This window comes from Corvus moneduloides, chromosome 21 (assembly GCF_009650955.1).
Source record: "Corvus moneduloides isolate bCorMon1 chromosome 21, bCorMon1.pri, whole genome shotgun sequence".
In the NCBI taxonomy this organism is placed as follows: Eukaryota; Metazoa; Chordata; class Aves; order Passeriformes; family Corvidae; genus Corvus; species Corvus moneduloides.
Window position 1 is genome coordinate 8991756 of NC_045496.1, and position 26158 is coordinate 9017913.

The 26158-nt window shown below is 50.4% G+C and overlaps 1 protein-coding gene across 24 annotated transcripts in view; it reads right to left on the reverse strand.

The window, feature by feature from the left end:
* Positions 1-26158, reverse strand: part of CACNA1B (calcium voltage-gated channel subunit alpha1 B) — a 265839-nt gene that overhangs the window by 10575 nt on the left and 229106 nt on the right. For 18 of the 24 annotated variants that reach the window (XM_032130522.1, XM_032130520.1, XM_032130534.1 and 15 more), the window contains 10 exons: positions 25760-25851; positions 23971-24121; positions 22445-22572; positions 16021-16117; positions 8834-8942; positions 5045-5152; positions 3753-3862; positions 2733-2860; positions 1710-1836; positions 745-855 (listed from right to left, as the gene is read on the reverse strand). In XM_032130522.1, coding sequence (XP_031986413.1) covers positions 745-855; positions 1710-1836; positions 2733-2860; positions 3753-3862; positions 5045-5152; positions 8834-8942; positions 16021-16117; positions 22445-22572; positions 23971-24121; positions 25760-25851 — 1161 coding nt within the window. Of the gene's footprint in view, positions 1-744; positions 856-1709; positions 1837-2732; positions 2861-3752; positions 3863-5044; positions 5153-8833; positions 8943-16020; positions 16118-18189; positions 18287-22444; positions 22573-23970; positions 24122-25759; positions 25852-26158 lie in introns of all 24 variants that reach the window. The other 6 variants (XM_032130521.1, XM_032130533.1, XM_032130526.1 and 3 more) reach the window with 1 other exon arrangement.

A 26158-nucleotide genomic window follows, 5' to 3' on the forward strand; every position in this document is an offset into this window, starting at 1 on the left:
AGTGGTGAGATGTTGTGACACAGGAGGCAGGATGGTGGCTGGGCAGCACTGGGGACAAACAGCAACGAATGTGTGAAATGGCCAAAAATGATCTGTGACATCCTAAGCAGCGCCCACAAGTTGCTGTGAAAGTCAACTCTAGTGAGGAGATTTCTTTAAAAAAAAAAGTTAAATCAACAAGGGAAATCCTTAACACCATTTACTGGCCAAGGTCACAGTACAGGAAAAAACAGGGAACATGCTCAGTGTCCCAGTGCAGCTTCCAGGCACAGCTCCCAGCTAGACCCTGTGCCTACTGCATCCATCCAAGTGTGTCACAGCATAATTCCAGCTTTTTTTAAGGACAGAGCACAGGAACATGGCTTGGCTGGCTGCATAGACAGCACACAATGAATGGGAAATGTGCCTTCTGGGAATCCAGTCAGCAAATGGCCTTGTCCCCTAACAGTGACCCAGACACTCTTGGGTGGCCCAGCCAGAGGCATCGCCCTGGGCTGCTTTTGCTGCAAGCAGGGAGGAGCAAAACTGGGAACAGGGCTGTGACTGCAGAGGAACAGCTGCCACCCCTGCAGGGAATCCCTGGCACACCCCGCAGGGAATCCCAGCCATCCCAGCACAAGGGCTGGATTCCTGTCTCCACATCTTTTAAAACCAATATTCCCAAGCCACGACAAGCAGGGAGAAGATGCTGAGCTCTCGGCCCACTCTCAGTCTCCCACCGCCGGTGAAATCCCCGTCTCTCACCTGGGTTTCGGCAGCCAGGCGTGGCATGGAGGCCGCCCGGCCCTGGCTCTCCAGGCCTGGCTGGGGCTCTCCGTTGGCAACTGTGGGGCTGATCTCCTTCATTTCCACCACCTGACCAAAACATGGAATGGCTTCAGTAGCAAGAACAGGAGCTTTGAAGCCACCATCAGCTTCCTGAAGTTTGATTTGACTGGGAAGAGAGGCTGGTGTGGGAAAGGGAGCAACTGAAGAGCTGGGGAGTGCCCAGGTTACTCCGTCCTCAGCAAGAACATCCCACCAGCAGTGGTATGAGCTCTTCCACCAGCCACGAGCCCCAGCTGTGACTGGGAAACCCCTCAGGTCATTCTGACCTGAAACCCCTCACCTGAGCTGGGGTAACGGGATTGAGACAGTGGGAAGGGAAAGGCTGAGGTAACCTATGGCAGCAAGATGGAATTCCAGGAAAAGCACGTCCAGATCAGGCTGTGGGAGCTGCCAGGTTTGGGGTTTCTCCACAGTGCTCCAGCAATGACAGAACAATGCCCCCTCAAGGGATAGATCTTCTGCTAATGCACGCCCCCTGTCTTCACCTGTTTCTTCAAAACACTTTTTAAAACTTCTGAAATTGCACCATGGCTCTAAAATCTCCTGCATCTCACCCTGTCTTCACCTGTTTTTTCTGAGTATTTCCTAAATTTCTCAAGTTCTCCCACAGCTCTAAAATCTGCATCTCACCCTGTCTTCACCTGTTTCTTCTAAACTTTTTTTTTAATTCCTGAAGTTCTACCAGTTCTAAAATCTCCTGCATCTCACCCCATCTTCACCTGCTTTTTCTAAACATTTTCTTAAATTTCTGAAGTTCTAAAATTTCCCTCATCTCACCCTGTCTTCACATGTTTTTTCTGAGTATTTCCTAAATTTCTCAACTTCTCCCACAGCTCTAAAATCTGCACCTCCCCCTTGCCACCTTCCCCCCATTTGCTCACCCTCTCAATGGGGATCTCCTCGGAGTGGCCTCGCTCAAAAGCTGGGCTCCTGGTTTCATAAAACACGTCCTGGGTGTGCTGGGTTCCCCAAGAACTGGACTCTTTGATCCCTCCCTCCGGGGGTGGCCTGTCCGAAGGAAAAGAGGGAAAAAGATTCATTCTTTTGCAAAGAGATTTTGCTGAATTTGGCAAACCGAACTCGAGCACCCTTTGGGGTTTCATTTGTGACACTCAGTTGCAGGATGGGCACAGTGGCTGGTGAAGCTCTGAGGTCCCCTGGGTTTTTGCCCTGTAGAGCCTGAAGATCCCGTGAGAATTTTTTTTCGGTAATTAAGGAAAACAACTTCTGCCACTTAATTCCTGATGGACGTTGAAGAATTTGGGAGTTCAGGGCAATTTTGTGTGCAGGACCAGCTGGACATTGGTCAAACAACTTCACCAGCTGTCGAGGCAGCTGTTGGTTTCCCCATCAGGAATATTTGGGATGTTTAAACCTCAGCTGTGTCACTAAAAATCCATCGTGCTCATGATCCAGAGGAAAATCACCTGGAGAGCAGGAAATGGAGAATTGATTAGGGATCACTGTCACTAGGACTGTTTGGAAAGCTCTCCACAGAGGGATAATTTTCCCAAAGAGACAGATTGTGTTGTGGCAAGCACTCGCTGTTACCCAGTGCCATGAGCTCAAGGGATGAATTTATTCCCAAGGATCTTTGGCCTCCCAAAAACTCACTGCAGGGATGGTCGGTGGGGTTTGTTTGGTTGTTTTGCAATGGCCCCAAATTCCTGGGAGCAAACTCACAATGGGAAACTCTCCAGTGAGGATTCATGAAGGAAACACCGAGATGCCAACGCTAGCAGCACAGGGATAACCACAGTGGGAGCAGCCACCAGTGGGGATTGTCCCAGCCATGGTGAGAAGGGGCTGCTGGCCTCGGTGTCACCAGAGCCACAGGAGCAGCAGTGGTGGATGGGGTGGCCCCCAAGGCATGGTGGCTCTGGAGGGGGGTCAGGGATACTCACAAGGCTCCCCCGTTGTTGAGGGAGGCCGAGCTCTTCTGCCGCAGGAAGGCCTTGGCGTTGCTGAAGGCCGCGGGCTGGGTCTGCTCCAGGGTGGCCTTCAAGGGGTGGAAGAGGGACACTGGCCCGGGCTGCCAAGCACAAGGGGAGGTTGTCAGAGCTGGGATGGGCTGCAGGGATTTTCCCAGTCCATAAAAAGTCCACTTTGCCACCCTGGGGCATCAGTGCTGTGGAAAGGCCACCCCAGCCCGGGCATGGCTGGGAGAGGCTCTGAGGGACACCTGGTACAAGTCAAGTCCTGCTGCAATCCCCCTTCCCTCAATGTTCTCCCAAGTCCTGCTGCAATCCCCCTTCCCTCAATGTTCTCCCAAGTCCTGCTGCAATCCCCCTTCCCTCTGAATGCTCTCCCAGCCACCGGAGCACAGCAGGGAATTCCCACACAGATGTGGCCAGAAGGGCTGTGCAATTCCAGATCTGTTGTAGCCTTCCATGTGTGAGACAGATCTCCAGCCCGTGCTGGAGATCAGCTGGATGCTCATCCTAAAACCAACAGGTATTTGTCCTACTGGAAAGGATTGGGCTTTCGATCCCAGTTGTGTGAAAATATTTTCTAGAATTTGTAAAAACCTTCAAATCTTCTAGAGCCTAAATGACTTTGAATAATTCCTATTTTCAAGAATAACTTAAGCCTGCTATAGCTAAACTATCAGCAGCTTTCAATAATTCTTTGGTCTCCCAAGGAAATCTTTTGGTGTTCCCCAGGCCACTTTTAAACACAGGATTTAGACTTTCAAAGATCAGTTGTCATTTTTTGGAAAAGATCATTCAGGATCTGCTGGAAAAGGCAACTGCAACGACTTTTTTTTAATATTTTTTTGGGAGAAACTTTCAGGAGAGGTTTCCATTTTTGAGCTAGCATTTTCAAACCCTGCCTGGAGGAGCAGCCAGACCTTCTGGATGAATCCTGCTGGTGATTCTTGTGAAAGCTGCCCGAGAGGGAGGATGGAAAGACCCCGTTTGTACCTGGCACAGGCCCCCAGCGGGCTGGACTTGCTCTCTGCTGTTCTTATTCTGCTTGTAGAAGTCAAATATCATCAGGGCTGCGTAGACCTTCCCCACAGTCATTTCATCCGCTGCCAGAGCACGGGGAAAACACGGCAGAGACGTTCCAAGGATGAGGAGAAGATAAAAATAAGAAATAACAGCCAATGGGTGTGAGAAACAGGACGAGGGAGGAAGCAGTGTGAGAATAATGAGGCAAAACAGACACAGAAAAGTAGGGGAAAGAAAAAAAAACCAAGAAAAGGTTACAACAGATAGTTCAGCTCCTTGCCTGTCACTGCCTTGCCTTGGTTTGGAGCTCTCTGTGGCAAACCCAGGGATTGTGTAGGAAAAACCAGGCAGGAAAACTCAGTGGCATTGTCAGCATTGCTGAGAGAATTCCTAAATTCATCCCAGACCTGCAGGCGGCCCTTTGTGAACAAAGCAGCCTTACTCCTGCTCCTTTGAGTTGCAGTAAATGGGGCTATAATGGGCTACTGTACATTTAAGGAATATTTCATTTTTCCAGATGGTTTTTTTCACCCTCAAGAGCTACGGGACAGCCCTTCCCTGCCCAGCACTGCAGCACTCACCATGGAAAAAAGAACTGGAGCAGCAGATACATGGGAATCAAGAGGAGAGGGGAGGGGAAAGACTTCAGCACCCACTGATTTGCACCTCCTCAGCTCCCTCATTTTTCTTAATTACCACTGTTTTTTTCTTAATTACCAATGCCTTTATTACTCTGCACTGCTTCTCATTAATCAGGAATCCAGAGCTAATCAAGGTAACAGCAAACTTCCCATTTTCTCATCACTTTTGCCCAGGACCAAGTAACACAAAGGCCTTCAGCCCCCAAACACCTCACATATGATTCTGTAAATCCTCAGCAAGCTTTAACTTTTCTTCTCCTGCTTTTCTGGAGCTCAGGTGGCAGGAACTGCTCTCCCATCCTGCAGGGCACAGGCTGGAGGCTGCCAGAGCTGGGGAACAGCTCTGGAAGAGGCCACGCAGGGCATTGGTCTTTTCTTGGTGCTGTTTGGAGTTTGTTTTTTCCATGCACAAGAAATCCCCTGCAGCATAACAAAGTCCATGCCTATTGGTGAGCTCAGCTTCCCTAATCCTGGGTGACAGAGCCAGGGCAGCACAGAGGATTCCAAGGAGCTGAGCTGCATCCTCCAGATGACCCAGACGGGGCTTAGGACAGAGCAGACGAGGAGGGAGAAACCTAATCCAGGGTTCCTGGGATGGACTCAGGACTTGGAAGCACTTACGTTTGTGAGGAGGCACCAGCAAATCCAGAGTTTTCTGGGACAGGTTGGGCCAAACCAGCGAGATCTCCTTCCTCAGCTCAGCATCGCACTGGTGCTGCTTCACCCCGCCTGCAGCCAGGGAGGGAGAGGGAGAGGAGTGAAAATCCTGTCCTAGCACCACATCCCACCCTTTGCATCCCCTCTTCCCATTCCTTGGGAAGGGAGAGCCAGCACAGCCCTTCCCTGCCGAGGGAATCCATTCATTCCTCCGTGACAGAAGCACATGAACTCGGCAGGACCATCCTCACCTCACCCTGGGGACCTGAGCAGTGACCTGGGACTTAAATGTGAGCTCAAACTTATTCCATGGAACTGTAGGTGCCTCTTCCTTTGGGGAGTGCCCGTGGAGGCAGCAGCACCTCCCAGGTGGGATGCAAAGGACCTGGACAGGAATCTCAGAGTCACAAAATCCCAGAATCACAGACTGGTTTGGGTTGGAAAAGACCTTAAAGATCCTCTAATCCAGCCCCTCTGCCACGGGCAGGTTCACCCTCCACTGATGGATCACAAACCCTCTGCCACCACCTCTTCCCGAAATCCCTGGCAGTGACCCACGAGCACTGAGCTCTGTCCCAGCAGCTGCACCCCAAGGCAGAGCAGAGCTGCTGGGTTTGGCTCTGCTCTAAGGGCCAAAGCCGGGCCTAAACACACACGTGGGAAGTGATTAAAGCTGTGTGAGCCCCGGGCCAGCTCCCAGCTGAATTCCCGGCACAGCAGGCAATTAAGGAGTTCAAATGAATGACAGAGATTCTTTTTCTAAGAGCAGAGTAAGGGGAGGAGGCTCGGGGTACTCGGTTACACCGAGGTTTGAACTCCCACACGGGAACTCATTAGGGAGGGTTTATTAAGGGCCTGTTAGGCCCACAACGACGCAATTAAATGTAGCACATGAAACCTATTTAAAGGCAGCTCCTAACAACAAAACCAGGTCAGAGCCTCACACCCCAGAGCAGATTGAAACCACACAAAGAACCCAGGGTATCAGCTGAGCTCCCTCTCTGGCTCCCTCTCTGGTTTTCAGTCCGAGGAAGGGGTGGGGGGAGCTCATTCCTCCGTGACAGAAGCACATGAACTCGGCAGGACCATCCTCACCTCACCCTGGGGACCTGAGCAGTGACCTGGGACTTAAATGTGAGCTCAAACTTATTCCATGGAACTGTAGGTGCCTCTTCCTTTGGGGAGTGCCCGTGGAGGCAGCAGCACCTCCCAGGTGGGATGCAAAGGACCTGGACAGGAATCTCAGAGTCACAAAATCCCAGAATCACAGACTGGTTTGGGTTGGAAAAGACCTTAAAGATCCTCTAATCCAGCCCCTCTGCCACGGGCAGGTTCACCCTCCACTGATGGATCACAAACCCTCTGCCACCACCTCTTCCCGAAATCCCTGGCAGTGACCCACGAGCACTGAGCTCTGTCCCAGCAGCTGCACCCCAAGGCAGAGCAGAGCTGCTGGGTTTGGCTCTGCTCTAAGGGCCAAAGCCGGGCCTAAACACACACGTGGGAAGTGATTAAAGCTGTGTGAGCCCCGGGCCAGCTCCCAGCTGAATTCCCGGCACAGCAGGCAATTAAGGAGTTCAAATGAATGACAGAGATTCTTTTTCTAAGAGCAGAGTAAGGGGAGGAGGCTCGGGGTACTCGGTTACACCGAGGTTTGAACTCCCACACGGGAACTCATTAGGGAGGGTTTATTAAGGGCCTGTTAGGCCCACAACGACGCAATTAAATGTAGCACATGAAACCTATTTAAAGGCAGCTCCTAACAACAAAACCAGGTCAGAGCCTCACACCCCAGAGCAGATTGAAACCACACAAAGAACCCAGGGTATCAGCTGAGCTCCCTCTCTGGCTCCCTCTCTGGTTTTCAGTCCGAGGAAGGGGTGGGGGGAGCTTTTCCAGTTGAAAAAGGGCTGACAAGTAACCAGAAACTGACAATTAAACAAACTCTCAGCATCATTATTTAGGAGTTATTCCTGAAAAAAGTCACAGCAAGTCCTAAATGCATCCTTAGAAATGAGCGTCTGATCCTTGTCTTGATCCCACTCCTTTGGGGAGCCCCAGGCACCTCAAAATGTTGTTTTCTTCCAGCAATGCCTCCCCAAAGCATCGAAGGCAAAGTTTAAGCAGCACAGGAGAGAGGTTGCACTGGCCTAAAACTGCTTAGGACAGCACAACAGCCTAACCCTGCCTTGCCCTGTGCTCCTGAGAGCGTTGTTAGCTCCTGTTAACTTTTAAATCAGGTGTAGAAGTGCTTAGGCCAGGCACGCCGTGATTGTGACCCCAGCCCGGCTGATGGAATGGGGTAACGACCCGGAGAAAAGGCCGATGTGTTTTATTACCATGCAAAGTTTAATTGGGCAGGCGAGTAAATGCCTGATTAACCACTTCAATAATTACATTTTATCTCAAGGCAGAATGTGTTCATGGCATTCGGAGTCCCAGCATGGAGCCCTTGGGGAGGAAGGGCTGGAATAGTTCAGAAAAGAGGTGTGGAAAGTCTCATTTCTGATACAGAGCAACGAGGACACGCCCAGGGCTTCTCCTCCCGGAGTTCTCAACTGGGATGGGCAAAATTCCCCACATTTCGTTGCCCCCTCAAAGGCAGGGGAATGCTCAGGACCCCCCTGTCCTGTCCCCAAGCTCCCTTGTCCTCAGGTGCTGGCATGGGAAGGCAATGGAAAAATAGGATTCCCACCTGGGGCAGAATTCCCATGGTTTTGGGAGGACACCAAGCCCACAGATTTCACTGAATACTCTGAGCTGGATGGGACCCACAAGGATCGAGTCCAACTCTTGAGTGAACGGCCCATCCAGGGATCAATCCATGCCCTTGTTGTTCCTGGCACCTTGCTCTGACCAGCCGAGCTGATCTCGGGGTCAGGAGTTGGGCTTTGAGCCAAGAGTGCTCTCTGAAAACTGCAATTTTCTTTCTTCTCCGGGTTTTCTGGAGCTCAGGTGGCAGGAACTGCTCTCCCATCCTGCAGGGCACAGGCTGGAGGCTGCCAGAGCTGGGGAACAGCTCTGGAGGAGACCACGCAGGGCATTGGTCTCTTCTTGGTGCTGTTCTGGGTTTTTTCCATGTACAGGAAATCTGCAGCATAATGAAATCCATGCCTAGAGGTGAGCTCAGCTTCTCTAACCCTGTGGGACCATGCCATGGTCACAGAGCATTCCAAGGAGCTGAGCTGCCCTCGGTGTCTTCGCTGCATCCTCCAGGTGACCCAGAGACCCCCTCAGCCACCCCATCGCTCTCACCTGAGGCGAGTTTGATGTTCAGATGATTCACACACCCCCTCAGCCACCCCATTCCTCTCACCTGAGGTGAGTTTGATCTCCAGGTGACCCAGACAACCCATTCCTCTCACCTGAGGTGAGTTTGATCTCCAGGTGACCCAGACAACCCATTCCTCTCACGTGAGGTGAGTTTGATGTCCAGGTGACCCAGAGACCCCCTCAGCCACCAGTCCCTGTCACCTGAGGCGAGTTGGATCTCCCAGTGACCCCCTCAGCCACCAGTCCCTGTCACCTGAGGTGATTTTGATCTCCTGGTGACCCAGAGACCTCCTCAGCCACCAGTCCCTGTCACCTGAGGTGATTTTGATCTCCTGGTGACCCAGAGACCTCCTCAGCCACCAGCCCTGTCACCTGAGGTGATTTTGATCTCCTGGTGACCCAGAGACCTCCTCAGCCACCAGTCCCTGTCACCTGAGGTGAGTTTGATGTCCAGGTGACCCAGCTCTCTCTCTCTCTCACCTGAGGCCAGTTTGATCTCCAGGGCAGTGCGGATCAGGGCCATCAGCGTGGAGGTGAAGTGCACGGTTAAATCCTCGGGTGAGATGGGCATGTTCATCCTCACCAGGCGCTGGGGACAGACAGGGCTGTGAGAGGGGGCGCCACGAGGCCTCCCCCCACCCTCCCCTGCCCCTCTGTGAACCCCCAAAACACCCAGAATACAAACAGGAGGGAACTTTTTGTGTGCTGAGCTGGAATTCTTGGCACGTGGATGGCAGCTCCCGTCCAGGAGCGGGTCTGGGTTGGAACTTTGGTGGTTTAAGGAGTGATTTGCCAGCACTGCGCTGCAATCCCACCGAGCTCTCCCAAAAGCAGCCAGGTGGGATGCTCTCATGCCATTTCCTGACTGTCTCCAGGGGTGTCTGCAGCATCCAGACGTGTGGCTGGTACCTGTCCCAACCAAGCCACGGCAGGGAATGAAGACTTGGCCAGGTTTTCCATCCCTGGGATAACCTCCCTGCTTAGAGAAACTCCCAGCTTCAACTCCCAGCTTCCCACATGTGTGAACTGAGCTGCCTTAGAGTCCCAGGTTTGGCTTGGAAAAGACCTTAAATATCATCTCATTCCACTCCCTGCCCTGGGCAGGGACACTTTCCCCTACCCCAGGGTGCTCCAAGCCCCATCCAACCTGGCCTTGGACACTTCCAGACTCCAACTCTGGCACCTCCTGCCAGCCAAGGAGACAATTCCCCCCGAGGGGACACTTGTTGGTGTTGACATGAGCAGACAAAGGGCACAAAGTGCTGGTCCAGTGTAAAATCTGCTCAGATGGGCTCCAGAGGAGCTGAAATCTCCTTGTTTATCTTATTACACATTTTCAGCTCTCACTGCCATCCTGCAGGGACAAGAAACCACTGGAACAACGTCCCTGTCACCTGAAGTCTAGGACAAACCTTTGTGATCTCCAAGATTTCCCTCACAGCGTGCCCAGAGGTTATTCCATGTCTGCCCAGCCTCAGAGCCAGGGAAATCAAAGCCCAGCCTCTCCTCCCTTTGCAGTGTGTGACCATCAAGTGCTGGCAACACCACAGGGTTTGTTCTGTTCACTGGTGTCAAATGAAACAGGATTTAATTCCAATTCTGCCCTCAGCACACAAAAAGCTACAAAAAACACCAACGAGAGTCCACAGTTACCATTCAGAGTCCCAGAATCCCACTGGAGTGGGAGAGAGTCAAGGGGTGGAGAGAGAAAGAAGATGCATGGAAGTGAAGAACAGGCAAATGAGGAATAATTCCCAAGAGAGCTCGATCCTCACAGAAACCACCACCAAAAAGCACTTTGTGACTGCCACATCCCAGGGCTCCCCGAGTGTCTTTCCAGGCTGAATTCCCAAAGGATTTGGATGCAGAACACAGGCCACACCACAGCTGTCCAGAGCAGTGCTTTCCTCCTCAATTTTAGCCAGGGATGGAGGATTTAGGGGAACATTTTCCAAGGGGATTCTAGGAAGGCTGGCTGAGCAAAACTCCCATTGTGCACCTGGAAGAGGCTCTCCCTACCCCACCTCTTTTCCCTCCTCCCTGCATTTCCCTCTGCGCTGCCATCTTCTCCATCCCAGTATCCAAACTGGTCAAACAGGTAACTCAGACAGCTCCTGGTCAGTGCAATTCCCAGTCTGAGAACCCAGCAAGGAGCAGAGAGAGGGGTTTGAGTTGTTCCTCCATCAGGGATGGGCAGCTCCAGCAGGCAGGAGAGGGGAGGCTGTCATGGGATGTGTCCCTCTGTCCTCTTGGGGTGACAAACTGGGATTCACCTCCCTGTGGACAGCAGTTGCGGAGTTCTTCCCCTGCCAAGGTGAGCTGCAAGCTGCACCTTCCAGCTGCCCATTTCTTGGCCACAAAAAAAGCCATAAAATGAGACAGAAATGCCTCAGAACTCGTTGCAGCCAAAGCCAAAAGGCCTCAGCTAAAATCCACCCAAGACCCTCCCAAAAGCAGTGAAAATTCCTTTCTTGGAAGGCCCTGGCTTGGGAAAATGTGTTCCTTAAATGAATATCTGGCATTTCTGGAGCTGCTGAGGATGGAGCAGTTGGAAGAAAAGAATTGATTCATCTTTGATCCTCTGCCACTGCGGCTGTGGTGGTGAGGGAGGGGTTGGGTGAACCATGGCTCACCCCACGTCCCAAATCAACGTCCCAAATCACTGTGGGCACCCAGAGGAGCCAAGGAATCAGCCAGACACTGGCACAGCCAGGAGGGATTGGATCCCTGAACGTTGTCTGGGGCCTTTTCCTGATGCCACAAATGCAGCTGAAAGGCTGTAACTGCAAACAAAGAGATATAAAAAGTGATACTCATTTTTTCCTTTCAATATTATAAAATAACCTTATATATATAAGTATCTCCTTTTGCAGAGTGTGAAATTTCAAGCCTTTTCAGGCTGCTTTCTAATTTTATCTGTGTTTAATTCCTCTCCATTTCTAAAGGATCCATTTAAAAGGAATCCAATTGAAATTGGTAACATTTCTCAAACTCAAAATATTCTCCTTGACCCAAAATTTCTCCTTGAAAAATTCATCAAGAACTTCTGTTTTTCATCCTGAACCAGGCTAGAAGAGAAAATCTCCATGTTTCTCATAGACTTAGGGACAAGACCATTGATTTAAAAAGTTGAACCAGTTGTTTAGAGTGTGCTCAGTTTTTAAAAAAAATTGATTTCCCCCCCCGTTTTTGCTGTTTGTTCTGGCTAAAGTTGTGCTTTAAGGCTGTTTCAGAGCCCGTGGTTTGAAACAGGATGCAAAAAATTGAGAGGGAAAGGGAAAGGAAGGGGGAAGGGAAAGGAAAGGGGAAAGGGAAAAGGAAAGGGGAAAAGGAAAGGGGAAAAGGAAAGGGGAAAAGGGAAAAGGGAAAAGAAAGACCAACCAACCAAAAAATCCCAACAGCAACAAAAATAACTGAACCAAAACAAACAGGAAAAAATCCCCAACTCTACTTTGGATAGTTTTCCATCTTTCTGGATCCCAGAAGGAAATTTTAGGAGCCTGCTGCTCCTTCCCTGCGCTGATAAAGAACGGGCATCACTTGGGATGCGCTGGGAAGCGCCAGCCACAACCCAGGGGCGCTCAGGTGAATTCATGACAGGCAGCAGGAAAAAAAGCTGGAAATCCTTCCCAGGTGCCCTGAGCTGGCAGGGAAGGACTTCCCCGATCGTGCTCCCCTCCGGGGGCGGGTGAGGAAGCGCAGCCGGCAGCAGGTGGAGTCCCCGCTCCGCTTTCCCGGCCGCGCGTGGGGATCCCTTCCGCAGCCCCGCGTTTTAATTAGGATGATTTGGAGCTCGTTAATGCTCCTGCAGGAGAGGGCCCCGGAGGCAGGAGCCGCGCCGTTGTCTCCGGAGTCTCCTAATTAGCGCTGTGCTGATAACGAGGGGGGAGCTGATTAGAAGCGGGGTTGGGAGACAGCGCTCGGTTCGTGCGCGGCCGGGTCCCGCCGCAGCTCCCGGCGCTGTTTAATTGCCACTAAACAAACGAGGAGCCAAAGCTCTGTGGCAGGAATAAATTCCCGTTCGGCTCAGCTCAGGAACTCCTTGGACAATAGCCCAACAAGCAGGGAAAGGGTTGGAGGAATAGGGGGAAAACTCATCCCGGGATCAAAGGTGTCCTGCTGGCTCCTGGCCTGACCCAGAAAAAGTCGCTGCACCCTAAATCCTCTTCCCTGAGCAGGAAGAGGGGCACACAATGCCTGAAAAACTACTGGCACCCCGATGGATTTGAATTATTAAGAGCACCACATCAGCCTCTGGGACAGGAACTGCTCTGGGAATGATCCCCAGATGGGAATAAATTTGGGACAATGGAGCACTGCTGTGGGAAATGAGGTTGAGTTTGGTGAATAAATTATTGGCTATGAATAATTCACCCCGACCTAGTTGGAATGGTTCTACTCTGCTTTAACTCTTCTCTCCGTGGCCTTCCTCCCTCTCGCTGCATCCTTCTGGAGCAGCCCAGCTCTGGGATCATCCCAGGATGGTTTGGGTTGGAGGGACCTCAAAGCTCATCCAGTTCCACCCCCTGCCATGGGCAGGGACAATGAGCAAACCCTAAGACACCAGAGTGAAGTCAAAGAGGTTTTCTTCCCTCTTCTCATCTGACTGGATAGAAAAGACTTTAAAATTCATGGAATCACAGAATCATTTACATGGAGAAGACCTCTAAGATCATTGAGCCCAAACACTGGCCCAGCACTGCAAGGCCACCACTGACCCATGTCCCCAAGTGCCACATCCTCATCCGTAGGGTTTTAAATCCCTCCAGGGGTGGTGATTCCACCACTGCCCTGGGCAGCCTCTTCCAGGACTTGAAAACTCTTCCTGTGGAGAAATTTTCCTCATATCCACCCTGAGCCTCCCCTGGCCCAGCCTGAGGCCGTTCCCTCTCCTCCTGTCCCTGTTCCCTGCGAGCAGAGCCCGACCCCTCCGGCTGCCCCCTCCTGTCAGGGAGTTGTGCAGAGCCACAAGGTCCCCCCTGAGCCTCCTTTGCTCCAGGCTGAGCCCCTTTCCCAGCTCCCTCAGCCTCTCCTGGGGCTCCAGCCCCTTCCCCAGCTCCATTCTCTGCCCTGGACATGCTCCAGCCCCTCAATGCCTTTCTTGCTGTGAGTGGCCCAGAACTGCACACAGGAATTTGGGTTCCTTTTCCCCCTAGCCCAGTGCAGGATGGAGCTCTCCCAGTGCCCGAGCAGCGCATCCCGAGGATCCCAGGCATGCAGCCCCAGGAAGCAGCGAAGCCATGCACACGGAGCTGCACAGGCAGGTCAGGCTGACCGAGGAGAACAGTTGAGAAAGGGGAACCAGAAAACAGCAGAAAGGAAGGACAGCAGCCAAGGAGGCTGCAAAGAGGAGGAAATCCAAACAAAAAACAGTGTGGACGTACTGAGAAGGCAACGAAGACATGGGGAAAACACACAAAACCTTGGAAGAGGACAGGGAAAAATAGACATGGAAAGAAAAAGGGGAGATGTGTGGGGCAGAAGAGGTTTTGCTGGACAGAAGAGTCAGGGGTTTTAAAAATCAGAGGGAGAGGGTGAAAATAGGGCAGAGACAAAGCCCTGGCTGCTGTTGGCACTGACTGAGCTACACCTACACTCTCCAGGCTCTGGGGAGGGGTCAGTGCCTGGGGGGTGGGAGGATGTGAGTGACACCACTGGGGGACACCTGGCAGGAGCAGGGCAGGGGACACCACATCCCACCAGAGTCATGGGGGGAAGATGCCCAGCACCAATCCATGGATGTGGAGGAGGGAAGGAGCAAAAACCAGTCCTAAACCATGAGGGTTTGATTTTATCAGCAATAACTGGGGGAGAGATCAGCCCGCACTGCAGCTTTAATCCATGGGGGAAATCCTGATCTTGTCTTAAATCCTTATTTACTGTAATTCAGGGTTCTCTGATGAGGTGTAAAATGAATGTGATCGTCTCCCAACTTGCAGAAATCCGATGTTCAGCCTAGACTGGAGCTGTTTGAACCCATCTCTGAGACACAGACACAATCCAGAGGTTTCTTCGGAGATGAAGAATTAACGATGATGAAAAATTAACGATGTCTCCAAAAAATTAGGAGTCGGGGTTACAAAAAGAAGCCATTCCTATGCACTCAAGTTCTGGGGATTTATTCTGTAAGAACAGACAAATTAAAGGAGGTATCAGGAAATTCTCACAGAAAAGCCAGGCTGGGGAAGTGCCTGTGGGCACAAAGTCAGCTGTGAAAACCAGCCCAAAGCCTTACTGAAAATGCCTATTTTAACACATGATCTCTTTAACTCCGTTTTGTTTTCTTCCTTTTTGAATTCTACAAGATTTAGGGGGGGAAAAAAAAGTTTTATCCTTCTAGTCCAGCCACAGAGCAGATCTGGTTGCCCAGCTGCAAACACCTCCTTTCAGCAGGACACAGCTCCGCTAAACCAGTGGGAACTCACGGGTGGCAAATCCGTGGATTTCTGTGGATGACTGGTGTCTGAAATAGCTGAGACCTGGAATTTTGATCTAGTTGGGTTCCTCAAGCTCAGTTACAGTGGCCAGAATCAAATCAAATACAGCAAAGCCACCTAACTGGAGAGATTTAAGGTTATCTTTCATTTGCCTTTTATTTTAAATCCTGGCACGCTGAGGAAGGATGTTGTAGGAAGATTTACCTGAACTACTTCTTGCTGCTGCGTGCCTTAAATGAATCAGACCCAGGTTTGGGTCTAGCTTTAGCATCTTCAAGACAAAAATCTTGGTTTTATGTGGCCTCAGTGAAAAATCCCTCAGCACAGGAGGGGCTGTTGTGATCTGGATCCACTGAACTGAGTTTTGGGGGTGGCTGGAATGACACCAACAGCCAAAAACCCCTGTTGGGTTGATGGATTCTCAAGCACACCAGTGATAAATGGTTCTGAGCAACCTCCCCCTCTAAACCTGTGAGGTTCAGGGGGGAAAACTCCAAGGAATCACCCTGGAAATGGATGTTTCCAAGCACCCTGAGAGCTTTTGGGAGGGCAGCCTGGCCTCAGCGAGGTCTGCTCCGTTTCCATCTGAATTTCCAAAGGCAGCAGCCTTTGGGATAGAATTCACTTTGGTGGCTCAATGAAAATGTTTTGCCAAATCAATGATGAGTCGGAGTGATTTCTCCATCTCCCTGTCCTAAATGTTTTCTGTTAAAGTCATTTCTTCCACGAGGGTGTTTCAGGAGCTCTTCAGGTGTTGTCTCTGTTTAATTGCTTGCTCACTCCTACTCTAATTACTCCAGTCTAATTAAGAGGAGGGAAAAACAACATTCTCCTGCAGGGTTAGTGAGACAAAGAGCTCCAGGAAGAAAAATGGGGATCTAATGGGGGTAATTTGCTCATTAGCACCATCCCTCCCCAAATTAACCTAAATGGAAGCAGAATGAGAGAAAAAAGAGAAAGAAACACTGAGAGAGAGAGCAGAGACATACTTAGAAAGACAAACTGATGTGCCAGAGTTTCAAAGACCCCCAAAAAATTATATATATGTATTAAAAAAACCCCAAAAAACAAACAAACAACAAAAAAATCAGAATATCCAAAATCTTGCTTGGAAAGCAGAGAAAGCACCAGGAAAGTCCCGAAGAACACCACCAATGCCACAGAAACCCCACTTCAGCCACGGCACAAAAAGCCAGTGGTTGGGCAGGGGTTCCTGGGGAGGTTTTCTACCTTATAGGCAACGCGAGCTGGGCATTTCTTCCCAAGGCCTAGAGGTGGGGACATGTGTCTCAGCATCTCGTACATGTCTGTGTAACTGATGCGCCCGCTGGGATCACAGGGACGGAGGCAAAAGCACCAGGACACAGAAATCCAACCGGATTGAGGCGGGGGGAAATGGGGAAGGGGTGGGGGGAAAAGGCAACACAAGGGAGCAAATGAAAAGGAGGAGAGAGAGAAGGGAAAGCAGACAAGAGAACAGAGATCTGGTTAATCAGATTTCTCCGGGAAACATAAACCAAACTCGGGAGGTGGGGCAGGAGAAAGGTGGCTCCACTTCCATTGCTGTTTCAGCGCCCAACGTCTCCTCCTCCTGCAGGGGCGGCCCTGGGGAATGCTGGATGTCCCCTGGGGAATGACTGATGTCCCCTTAAGGAATGCTGGATGTCCCCCAGGGGAGAAGGGGTGGCAGGGCTGGGTCTGGCTGGCTCTTGGCGGGGTGGGGGATGAGAGTTCCCCCTGTCACCCCCCGAACCAGTCAGGTCACACGGCAGGGAGAGCTGGCAGGCAGAGTTATGGCACAGGGCTGGGAGAACACAGCCAGCTTTCCTTCCAGTCGGGGGGGTTTGCTGAGGGACACGCTGTGACTGCTCCCACTCCAAGCTGAGGGGGGACTTGGTAAATTCCTGAACCCAGGGCTGGTGAAAGCAGAGCCCAGCCCTGGCAGGTGGTGGGAAGGGGACCTGCTCCTCCCTCACTTTTGGTGGGGCCTGTCTTTCACCAAGCCGACCTCAACTGGGAATTGTGGAGATTTGGGGCAAGGCCCTCAGAGCAGCTGGGAGCATTGCTGAGGGCATCTCCCTTCAGCACACGGTGGTGGTGGATAAAATCCTGCCCTGAAGGACACGGGGTGCAAACCAGCAAGAAATTCCTGCTTCACTTTTCTGTGACCATTGGAACTGGGAGCAGGACAGTGACGATCTCAGTTTTTCTTACCAGAGAGTTGACTGTTTATTCTAATGTGCAAATCTGTGCTGCCTGGCATCTGAGGGGACCCAGGGATGTTATTAATTAAAGTTTAACCCCTGGAAAAGCAAGATTGTGTTATCATCTCCTCTATACCAGCAGGGAAAACCTGAGCACCCATTTAAACCCCCTTTCCCAAGCAGGAACCTTCCCACCAGCCCAATGCCCTGACATGGATCTCAATTTCTATGGAAAGCTTTGATGGAGAAGGAGGAGACAACTCAGCCAGCCCCAAAACATCTATTCCAGTAAAATCCTACCCAGCTTTCTCAGCCCTGAGCTGATTTAAAGGCTGCTGACAGACACAAATGGGAACTGGAGCCAGTGTCCTCCCCTGGCTCCCCTCCTGCTCCTGGGCTGGGCCGTGGGGTCTCCTCTGAGCTCCTAATCCTCAGTCAGGTGTGGGAAACACCTGGGCTGGAGTGGGGGAGAGAAGCAAGCTCTGGGCTGGCTGCTTCCAGCCTTCTCCTTCATCCTCTGCTCTCCAAGAAATTCCCTGCCTGGAACTGGGTCCCCACTGAAGCCCATCCTGCGTTGATTTCTTGGCCAGATCCATCCCAAATCCCCCACCTGGGCTCCCAAGCACAGTGAACTCTCCCTGTGCCATGAGCTGGAGGTTTGCCTGGGTGTCCACCACAATTTAGGGACATAATTTAACCCCCAGGTGATCCCTGGCTGTGGCACCATGAAAAGCTCATCCCTCATCTCTGCCCAGATCCAATGATTTTCCAGTTCAGAAAGGGCAAGTTGATCACTTGACTGGAGCAAAAATGCTGCAAAGCCAAACCAAACTCGCTGCTCCCTGGAAACCTTGGGATGACGTTTCTCTCTGGGATATATTGAAGTGCTGGGGTGCTGGGATGCTTTTCCCCAACAATTCCCTGCTGGTGCTGGCAGGATGGAAGCTGGAGGGTTCCCTGTCTCATAAAACTGCCTGTTCCAGCCAGCTGGGGTGTGGGGGGAGACAGGGAAGGGATGCACGGAGGAGAAAGGAGGCAGTCAGTCAATCATTCCTTCTTTTCAGGCAAGGGATTCGTCACGTTCCAGTTTCTTTTCTCTACCAGTTGCATTTGCACTTGGGGGGGGAGGGAAGAGGGGATAAAAAGAAACAGAACCAGGACTAGAGGTGCTGGAGGGATCTCTGGAATTCCAAACCTTGTAGGCCACCCTATGAGGGCACTTCTTTCCTAAGCCCAGGGGTGGAGCAATTACACGTAACAAATTGTACATATCCTTATAATGAATCCGGCAACTGGAAAGGAAACACCAGAGGTTATGACAGCAAAATCCAACAGGAATCAGTTTTTCCCAAGGCAAACGGGGAAGAATCAGCTTTTCCACAGGCAAACAGGGAGGAATCAGCTTTTCCACAGGCAAACAGGAGAAGTTGGAAGGGCAAAACACGCTGAAAAGAAAGGTTAGTCTGGAAAGGAAGGAGCCACTTCCACACACAAAGGGAACTTCTAACTGCTCACCCAACTTCATATCCTTGGATTTCCCTCTGGGAAACCTTCAGTGCCATGTGCAAGGCTTCCCAAACATCTGGTTTCCTTTCCCACTCGTGTTTGAATTCCCTGTGCCTGAGCATCGACCTCCAGGCTCTGCTGCCCAACGCCCGGAGCCTGCAGCCCACAAAGAGCCTCTTTAATGGATTGTTCCCAGGATTTTAGGACAGGTGTTTAATGGATTATTCCCAGGATTCCAATTAGTTGCTTCAAAAACCTTGGGAACATTTCCCTGCCACTGTCACCTCCTACATAACCCTGGCAGGGCCATTCCTGGGGGATGAGGAATTTGCTGAGAGAGCAGAAAGTGGCATCTCCAGAGCTGTGTTGGGCACTGGCACTGGGAAAATCCCGCTTTCCTTAGCAGTAGGAGAAATCAGACACCTCATGGAAGCTTTGTGCTCACTCTCATTAATTCCCAGCTAATTGAACAGCAGCATTGTATTTCTTAATCTTCTATGAGTAACCAACTCACAGGTGAAAAGTGCTGAACTACAAAATCGCCTCCGAAGAAAACTGGGATGGTTCAGCCTCCCTGTGTTTGTTTAGGTGCATTCTGTAAACAAGGCTGGAATATTCTGGGAGAACTCCTTCAGTGTTGCTGCTTTTTGGGATGTGGAAAATTCAGGTCTGCTCAAAGCCTTCCCCAGTCAAGTCCAAACTGAATTCAGAGGGAGATCAAGTCTTGGCTCCAGGCCTAAGCGTGGGTCTAAAAAGGTGTTGGTTTAACTGAGGCCCCAAGTTTACACTTTCCTTACAATTTCAGAAGGATTTTGGAAAACCAGGGCATGGAAAATACGGCTGAACACTTCCCTGAGCTCTCTAAGAGTCCGTGGAAGGCTGGAAAACCAACAGATGCTTTGCATTGGGAGATCACGGCACAAAATTAGGACAAACAGGGATCCTTGCCCAGGTTCAGAGAATTCCAGAACGGTTTGGGGTGGAAAAGACTTTAAAGCCATGGGCAGGGACATCTTCCACTATCCCAGGTTGCTCCAAGCCCCTCCAGCCTGGCCTTGGACACTTCCAGGGATGGAGCAGCCACAACCTCTTGTTTAAATTGGATTTTCCTCAGCATCCCATTATCCCAGCGAGCTCAGAGCTCCCTTGGGAGCTCCTGCAGCTCCTCCTGAGTGCTCTGGGGGACAACTGATGGGAATGGGATGGCCAGAGCGACATTCCCAGTGTCTCCATGGGGTGTGCACTGGGAGAGGAATAAAACGGATCAAGAACTCACTTTCTGTATGTTGAACAAATTAAAGCTTCTAGAAATCCAATTATGTTTTCTTTCCCAGTTCATCCTTAAATCCTGTGCTTTCCCTCCTTTCTTAACTCCCACCAAACCACCCTGTGCTCCCCATTTCTCTCAGTCCCTCTTTTTTTGTGAGTTCAAGGCTTTTGTCACCCCTGAATCCAGCAGTTTTCCCACGTTCACCCCTAGGGAATGTGGCACAGCTGGAATAACAGTTCCCAACTGCCTTTTTTACTTCCTTTTGAACGTTTTTCCCCAGGAAAGTTTCCAGGGAGTTGGGTTTTGTAACAAAACAGAAGGTGATACCAGAAATAGGGATAAAATACGCATTAAGTTGTGTTTAAAATATTATCTATATCATAAAGATATAGAAATTGTAGAGCATCTCCCATCGAGGGTCTCAAGCTATGGGAAGTGGATAAACACTGTAATTCCCTTTTCCTTGGGATAATCAAGGAAGAGACCTTGGGAGAAGTGATCAATGAGTGACCACATTCAGCCCAAATCATGGAATAATCAAATCATAAAATCATTTGGGTTGGAAAAGACCTGTAAGATCAGAAAGGTATTAAATCAAAATCATTAAAGGATCAGTTCTGGCCTTAAAGAGTGAAAGGATTTCAGATTTGTGGAGATTTTAGTGCCACTTCTGAAAATGTGATTCCAGCGGAACTATTCACACTCAATAATTTCCCACTGGAGAGAAAAGGGAACAGGGTCAGAGAAAAAAAAGCAGAATTAGTATCTCAATATCTGACATCTTCTGCATTAACAGCTCGGGGAGTGGAAGGTTTGGCCCCTGAGTGACTCAGGCTCTGCTCAGAGTTAATAGAGCGAGAAATCTTCCTGTAAACTCAACGCTGGTGCCTCTTCTGGGTGGAAAGTTCCTGAATAGAAACATTAAAAATCCACATTGATCCCAATTTTTTCCCTTGCAGGCGTGTTCCTCCTCCCACGGATGTAGAGCCAAGGCCGTTTTCTAAACCAGGCACTCCTGAGTTTTCAGCCTCATTGAGATTTTCCAGTGGGAAGAGGCAGGATTGGATTGGAAAAAGGGAAAAAGAAAAGCTATTTATGCCTCCTAAATCCCCACAGAGGATTTGCTGTGTCACAGAGCTCGTGGGGATGAAAATCTGCCTGGAGATGACAAGCTGGTAGTAACTGTGGAGTAAATATTCAGCCTGGTAGTAGGGGAAGCTTGGAGCAGTTAAAATCCCCCACAGTTCAGAGAAATGCAGGTTTTTTGGAACAAGTTTCCATTTAAAGTTGGCCTAAATCATTTTTAAGTGAGATTTTAAAGCAGTTTAATTGCATCCTAGCAGGGAGTTTGAGATGTTGGTTATCCAAACACTTCCTGCCTCTGTCTCTGCTGAAGGGAAACACAAAAAGAGGGGAAAGATTGGAGGAGCTGGAGGCATCACAAATCCAGAGGAGATTCATGGCACAGGAACTCAGGGGGAGGAAAAGGGGATCCAAAATGAGAAGAGCTTTAAATTAACAAAAAGGCAAATTCCCAAAGAGAAGGAATTATCAAGGGAATTACTGGGACCTGGGACAGAGCATCTAGAAATGAGAACAACCCCATCACCTGTGGTGCAGCAATACAGAAAACCAAAATACTAAACCAGTCCTGCTCTAGAATTGATCTCTGGGTAGGGCCATTAGGCCTCAGTTTGAAAAAATTCCTTAATTTTGGGTCTGTGCTGCTGCTCCCCTGCCTAAGCCCAGCGTGCAGCTTCCCCTGTGTCTTGGAAGAAATAAAAGAAATAAACAAACCCACCATAAAATAAACATCTCATTGTCCAGTGTGTGAGAACCGTCCCCTCCTTTAACCCCCTCATAAATCAGGAATATTTTATCAGAGTTCTCTAAGAATGAGACACCTCCAAACTTTGGCCCGTTTCATTTTATCCCGATTATTTTCCTAAGTTTCAACTGCAAGTCCAGAGCTAAACACCACTCAAAAGACCAAAATTCCCACATAGAGTTTGATGTCATTACAAGGAGGCTTCCAAGGGGAAAACGTTGTGTTTAATGAGGAAAGGCTGTTTCAAAAATTCCCATATTTTCAGGAAACCACCCTAACGCTGAGGAGCATCACCTCATTCCCTCTGGGAGCGGGTGGGAGAAGGCAGGCGATGGAATCAGAACCTGACTCAGATGCAGCACATCCTCTCCTGAGGTGTCTGCACAGCATTTGGGAAACCACCAAGGCGGATCTCAACCACAAAAACGCTGCACAAATGAGGGGAGAACCTCTCCCACTCCCTCCAGCGCTGCCAACAGCCAGAGATTTACGGATTTTCGTCTCCGGCCTGGGACGCAGGAACCAGAAGCTCCTTTTCGAAGTGCTAAATAGCTTTTTTACAGGGTCATTTAGCCAGGATCAGTGGAATTGAGGCCGTTAATCTGTTAATTTTGGGCTGTGCTTTGCTCTCAGGGGTTGGGGGGTGTGTGAAGGAAACGCCCTTACAGTGACACCAGGTTTGTTCCTCTCCAGCGCTCAGGGAATCGGAGCTTTTAACACTGATATAATCTCAGATCCTGGAGATGTTCCCATTAAAACAGGCTCTGAGCGTGCCCAGGTGCAGCAGTGTCCCCTCCGTCCCACCCCGGTGTCCCCTCTGTCCCACCCCGGTGTCCCAGCACGTACCAGGCTGCGGGGTCGTACTCAGCCCACACCCGGACAAACTCGTCCAGGTGGTGGGGCCCGAGGATGGAGGAGTCCCTGGTCAGGTACTCGAAATTGTCCATGATCACAGCCACGAACAGGTTCAGCATCTGCGGGGAGATGGGGTTAGGGAAGGGAGGGAGAAGGGGAAGGAGAAGGGGGAAAAGGTAGGGGGGAAAGGAGAAAGGGAGGGAGAAGGAAAAGGAAGAGAGGGAAGGAGAAAAGGAGAAGGGAGAGGAGAAAAGGAGAAGGGAGAGGAGAAAAGGAGAAGGGAGAGGAGAAAAGGAGACGGGAGAGGAGAAAAGGAGACGGGAGAGGAGAAAAGGAGACGGGAGAGGAGAAAAGGAGACGGGAGAGGGGAAAGGACAAGGGAGAGGGGAAAGGACAAGGGAAAAGAGAAGGGGGAAAGGAGAAGAGGGGAAAGAGAAGGGGAGGGAAATAAAATGGTAAGGGAAAGAAAATGGGAAGGGAAGGGAAGGGAAGGGAAGGGAAGGGAAGGGAAGGGAAGGGAAGGGAAGGGAAGGGAAGGGAAGGGAAGGGAAGACAGGAAGAATTTGGGTTTAAAGTTCAGAATGCTGAAGGAATCAGTAAATGGAGCATTAACTTTGGATCAGCTTTCAGAGCTGCAGCTTTTTAAGACATGCACAAGAAATAATCCACGGGTGGCACACAGAGGATCTCGGGGGAGGGCACTGAAGTTGGTGTGTCCATATCCAGCTCCAAACTGCCACAGGGAGCTCCTTTTCCTGGTGGAAGGGTTCTGAGGATAGCAGGGATTGGCTGCACAGAGCATCAAATGTGGGATTTTTAAAGCAAACCCATGGAGCTGAGTGAAGGCTCCGTGTGCTGCTTTTTGGAACATCACAGAGCTTTCATCTCATCTTGCACGAGCTTTAACCGGGTCCCTGTCCCTGCTTTTCTGTTCCTCTGTCCCAGCAGGGCTGGGAAGTGACCCAAGGAGCAGGGAGGTGGTTATGGATGTTCAGGAAGGCCCTGGCACCTTGTAAAGCTCAGCCCCACCACGACCACAGGTAAACACCAAGCCCAGCTGAGTGTTTTCATGTCCAAAGTTTTTCTGGCAGAAAAAAAGAGTGATTTTCACATTTGTTTGGCAAACAAATGATCCTTGTGGGTCACTTCCATCTCAGCAGATCCTGGGATTCTGTGGAATGAGTGTGATGCTCCCAGGAAATGCTGCTGACCTCGGCTGTTGTCACCCTGCCTTCCCCAATGCCCTCCTCCAAAGGGATGTTACAAGACAAACCCGATTCGTGCTTAATTCCAAATAGTAGCCCCTGCTGTGAGAAGAAAGATAAACCCTTCCCTTTAATGACTGAATGATCTCTTTGGGGGTTTTACCAGCAGGATGATAAATGGGGTTTAGCAAAGCTGGCTTGGTGGTGTCTAAATTATAATTAGGGATGAGGAGGAGGCAAAGGGCTGGGCTGGGAAGGGTTTGGGGGAACCATGCCAGCACCCCCACTTTGTGGGGATCAGGACTGACTTACCAGGAAGGAGCAGAGGAAGATGAAGGACACGAAGTAGAAATAGGCAAAATCACTGCCACACTCCTTTTTGGTGAGGCCAGAGAGGGGGTCACAGGCTCTGTTGCTCAAGCAGGACAACATGATCTCGTGCCAGGCTTCCCCCGTGGCACTCCTGCAACACAAGGGCAGAGGCTGAGTTCATCCACCCCTCCCCATGCCAGCCACCTCACAGTATTGCTGCACCCAATTAACCAAATTAATTAGGTGGGAGGTTGTGTCCAGGAGGAGAGGCTGTATTTACACTGGGAATTGGAACTACCCGTGGAAAAGGAAGGAGAAAGGACATTTCCCTCTGTTATAGGGGGGTAAAAGAAACCAGCCAGGCTCAGGTAGGCTAAAAGCTTTATTGCTTTTGTGGAGGATAAAACCAGATTGATTTAAACTGTGCAAGTCTAAGTAAACAGAGTTTAGATTGTTGCCTTTTGAACCTAGTGCTGGCCCTGAACCCAGTGGAGAGGATGGGAAATGAAACCAGGCTTCTCTGCTGGAACCTCTTATTTCCTTTAGCAGGCAGATAAATTCCAGCATGGGCTGGTGGGACTTGGGTCTCTTTTTCATCACAGTCTCCTGGGTGTTTTTCATGAATTCTCTCCTCCCCCTCTAACTTCTACCATTGAGAGAAAAGAGCCAAGAGGAAAAAATTTGGAGGCCCAGAGGGTTTGTCCCCAGAATAAAGCAGTCCCTGTGAAGTGCACGCTTGGTTTGGAAGTCAGGGATTCTCCACATGCACTTGCTCTGAATTCCTGCTTCCCTCAGTGTTAATTTGCCTTGAATTCCCACAGCCAGCACACCAACTTTGGTCCTGTTTCTTTGGGAAAACTCCGTGCCCCATCCAAACTGGAAAAACTTCCAGGCTATTGTGAATTACAGTGGATTTCCCCACTGGTGCCTGGGTGCCAAAGGTCCCATCCCTTTGGGGGGGATTGTGCAGGAACCAGTGCCCATCCCAGTCCTGCTGCCCCTGCTCCTCACCCCCCCTGCAGTGGTTCTGGGAAGGGACCACGAGGCTGAACAATTACCCAGTTTTACTAAAATTCAGAGTTCTGAGCCCAGTGATTATTCTGAGCTAGAGGGGACTGATTTCATTTCTCTGTGGCTTCACAGAAATTATGGAAACCAAATCCCAGGCAAGGATCCAGTTCCAAGCACCACAGAACCCTCAGAGCTGAGCCTTGGCAGGGCTGGCAGGGACTGGTGTTCACTGGGGGGGTCTCCACAGCTGGATGAGGAGCATCACCCCCAAACTGCCCCGAGCTGGAGCAGGGCCTGTTTTGCCAGCTCTTAAAATGAAAATCTGTTATTTAATAGATTGGTTTTTCACTTGGAAATGCTGCATTTCCAGGCAGGATGAACCCAGAGGGAAACACGTGAATTGTGAAGCACAGGAGAACGGTGTTGGTGGAGGAACTGTTGGCTTGCTTGTAATGCAAAAATGACCAATTAAAGGAATTCTCTTCAAAAGTTAAAAGAAACGAAGCTTCGGGACAGGAAACCCATCAATCAAAACCAGGGGGGTCCTGCCCTATATTCAGCTTCTGCCTGAGGTGACTGTGGGTTGTCACAGCTCTGGGTGACACTTTGTGGAGGGGCTGAATCCGATCTGCCGAGGAGGAGGAGGAAGCAGGAATGGATAATCTACACAAATCCCTGTTTTAAAGCGTGCTGGAGTCTGAGCAGCTCAGCTGGCACCTGCACCAAGATGGTTTTGCTGTTCACACCCAAACCAGAGGGTGTTTTGTCCTCTCCTTACCTGAACAGGAGCATCAGGGCTTGGAGAAAGGTCCGGAAGTTGTTGTGCCGATTAATGGAGGTTTCATCATCTAAGGCAATGTTCCCAAATACCTGCCACAGGAAACAGAGGGGATTCAGCCAAGCACAGCAAGTGGAGTTGGAAAGCAAGGCAGGGAAAGAATCTGTCCTGGTTTAAGGGCTCTCAAGAGCTGGAATAATTTCTGTGCTGAAAAGGGAGATAAAAATGTGTCCTGGAGATCAAACACAAGATTAATGCGCTTTGTGTTCACACAGGTCCTTCCCAGGCCCAGAAAACTTCATTATTTCTTCTCAGGAAGGTGCAGTGCCTGGGCTGCTCCCTCCTCTCAGCCTCCTGATGTGTCCATACCCAGGGGATGTCTCTTCCCATGGGATTCGT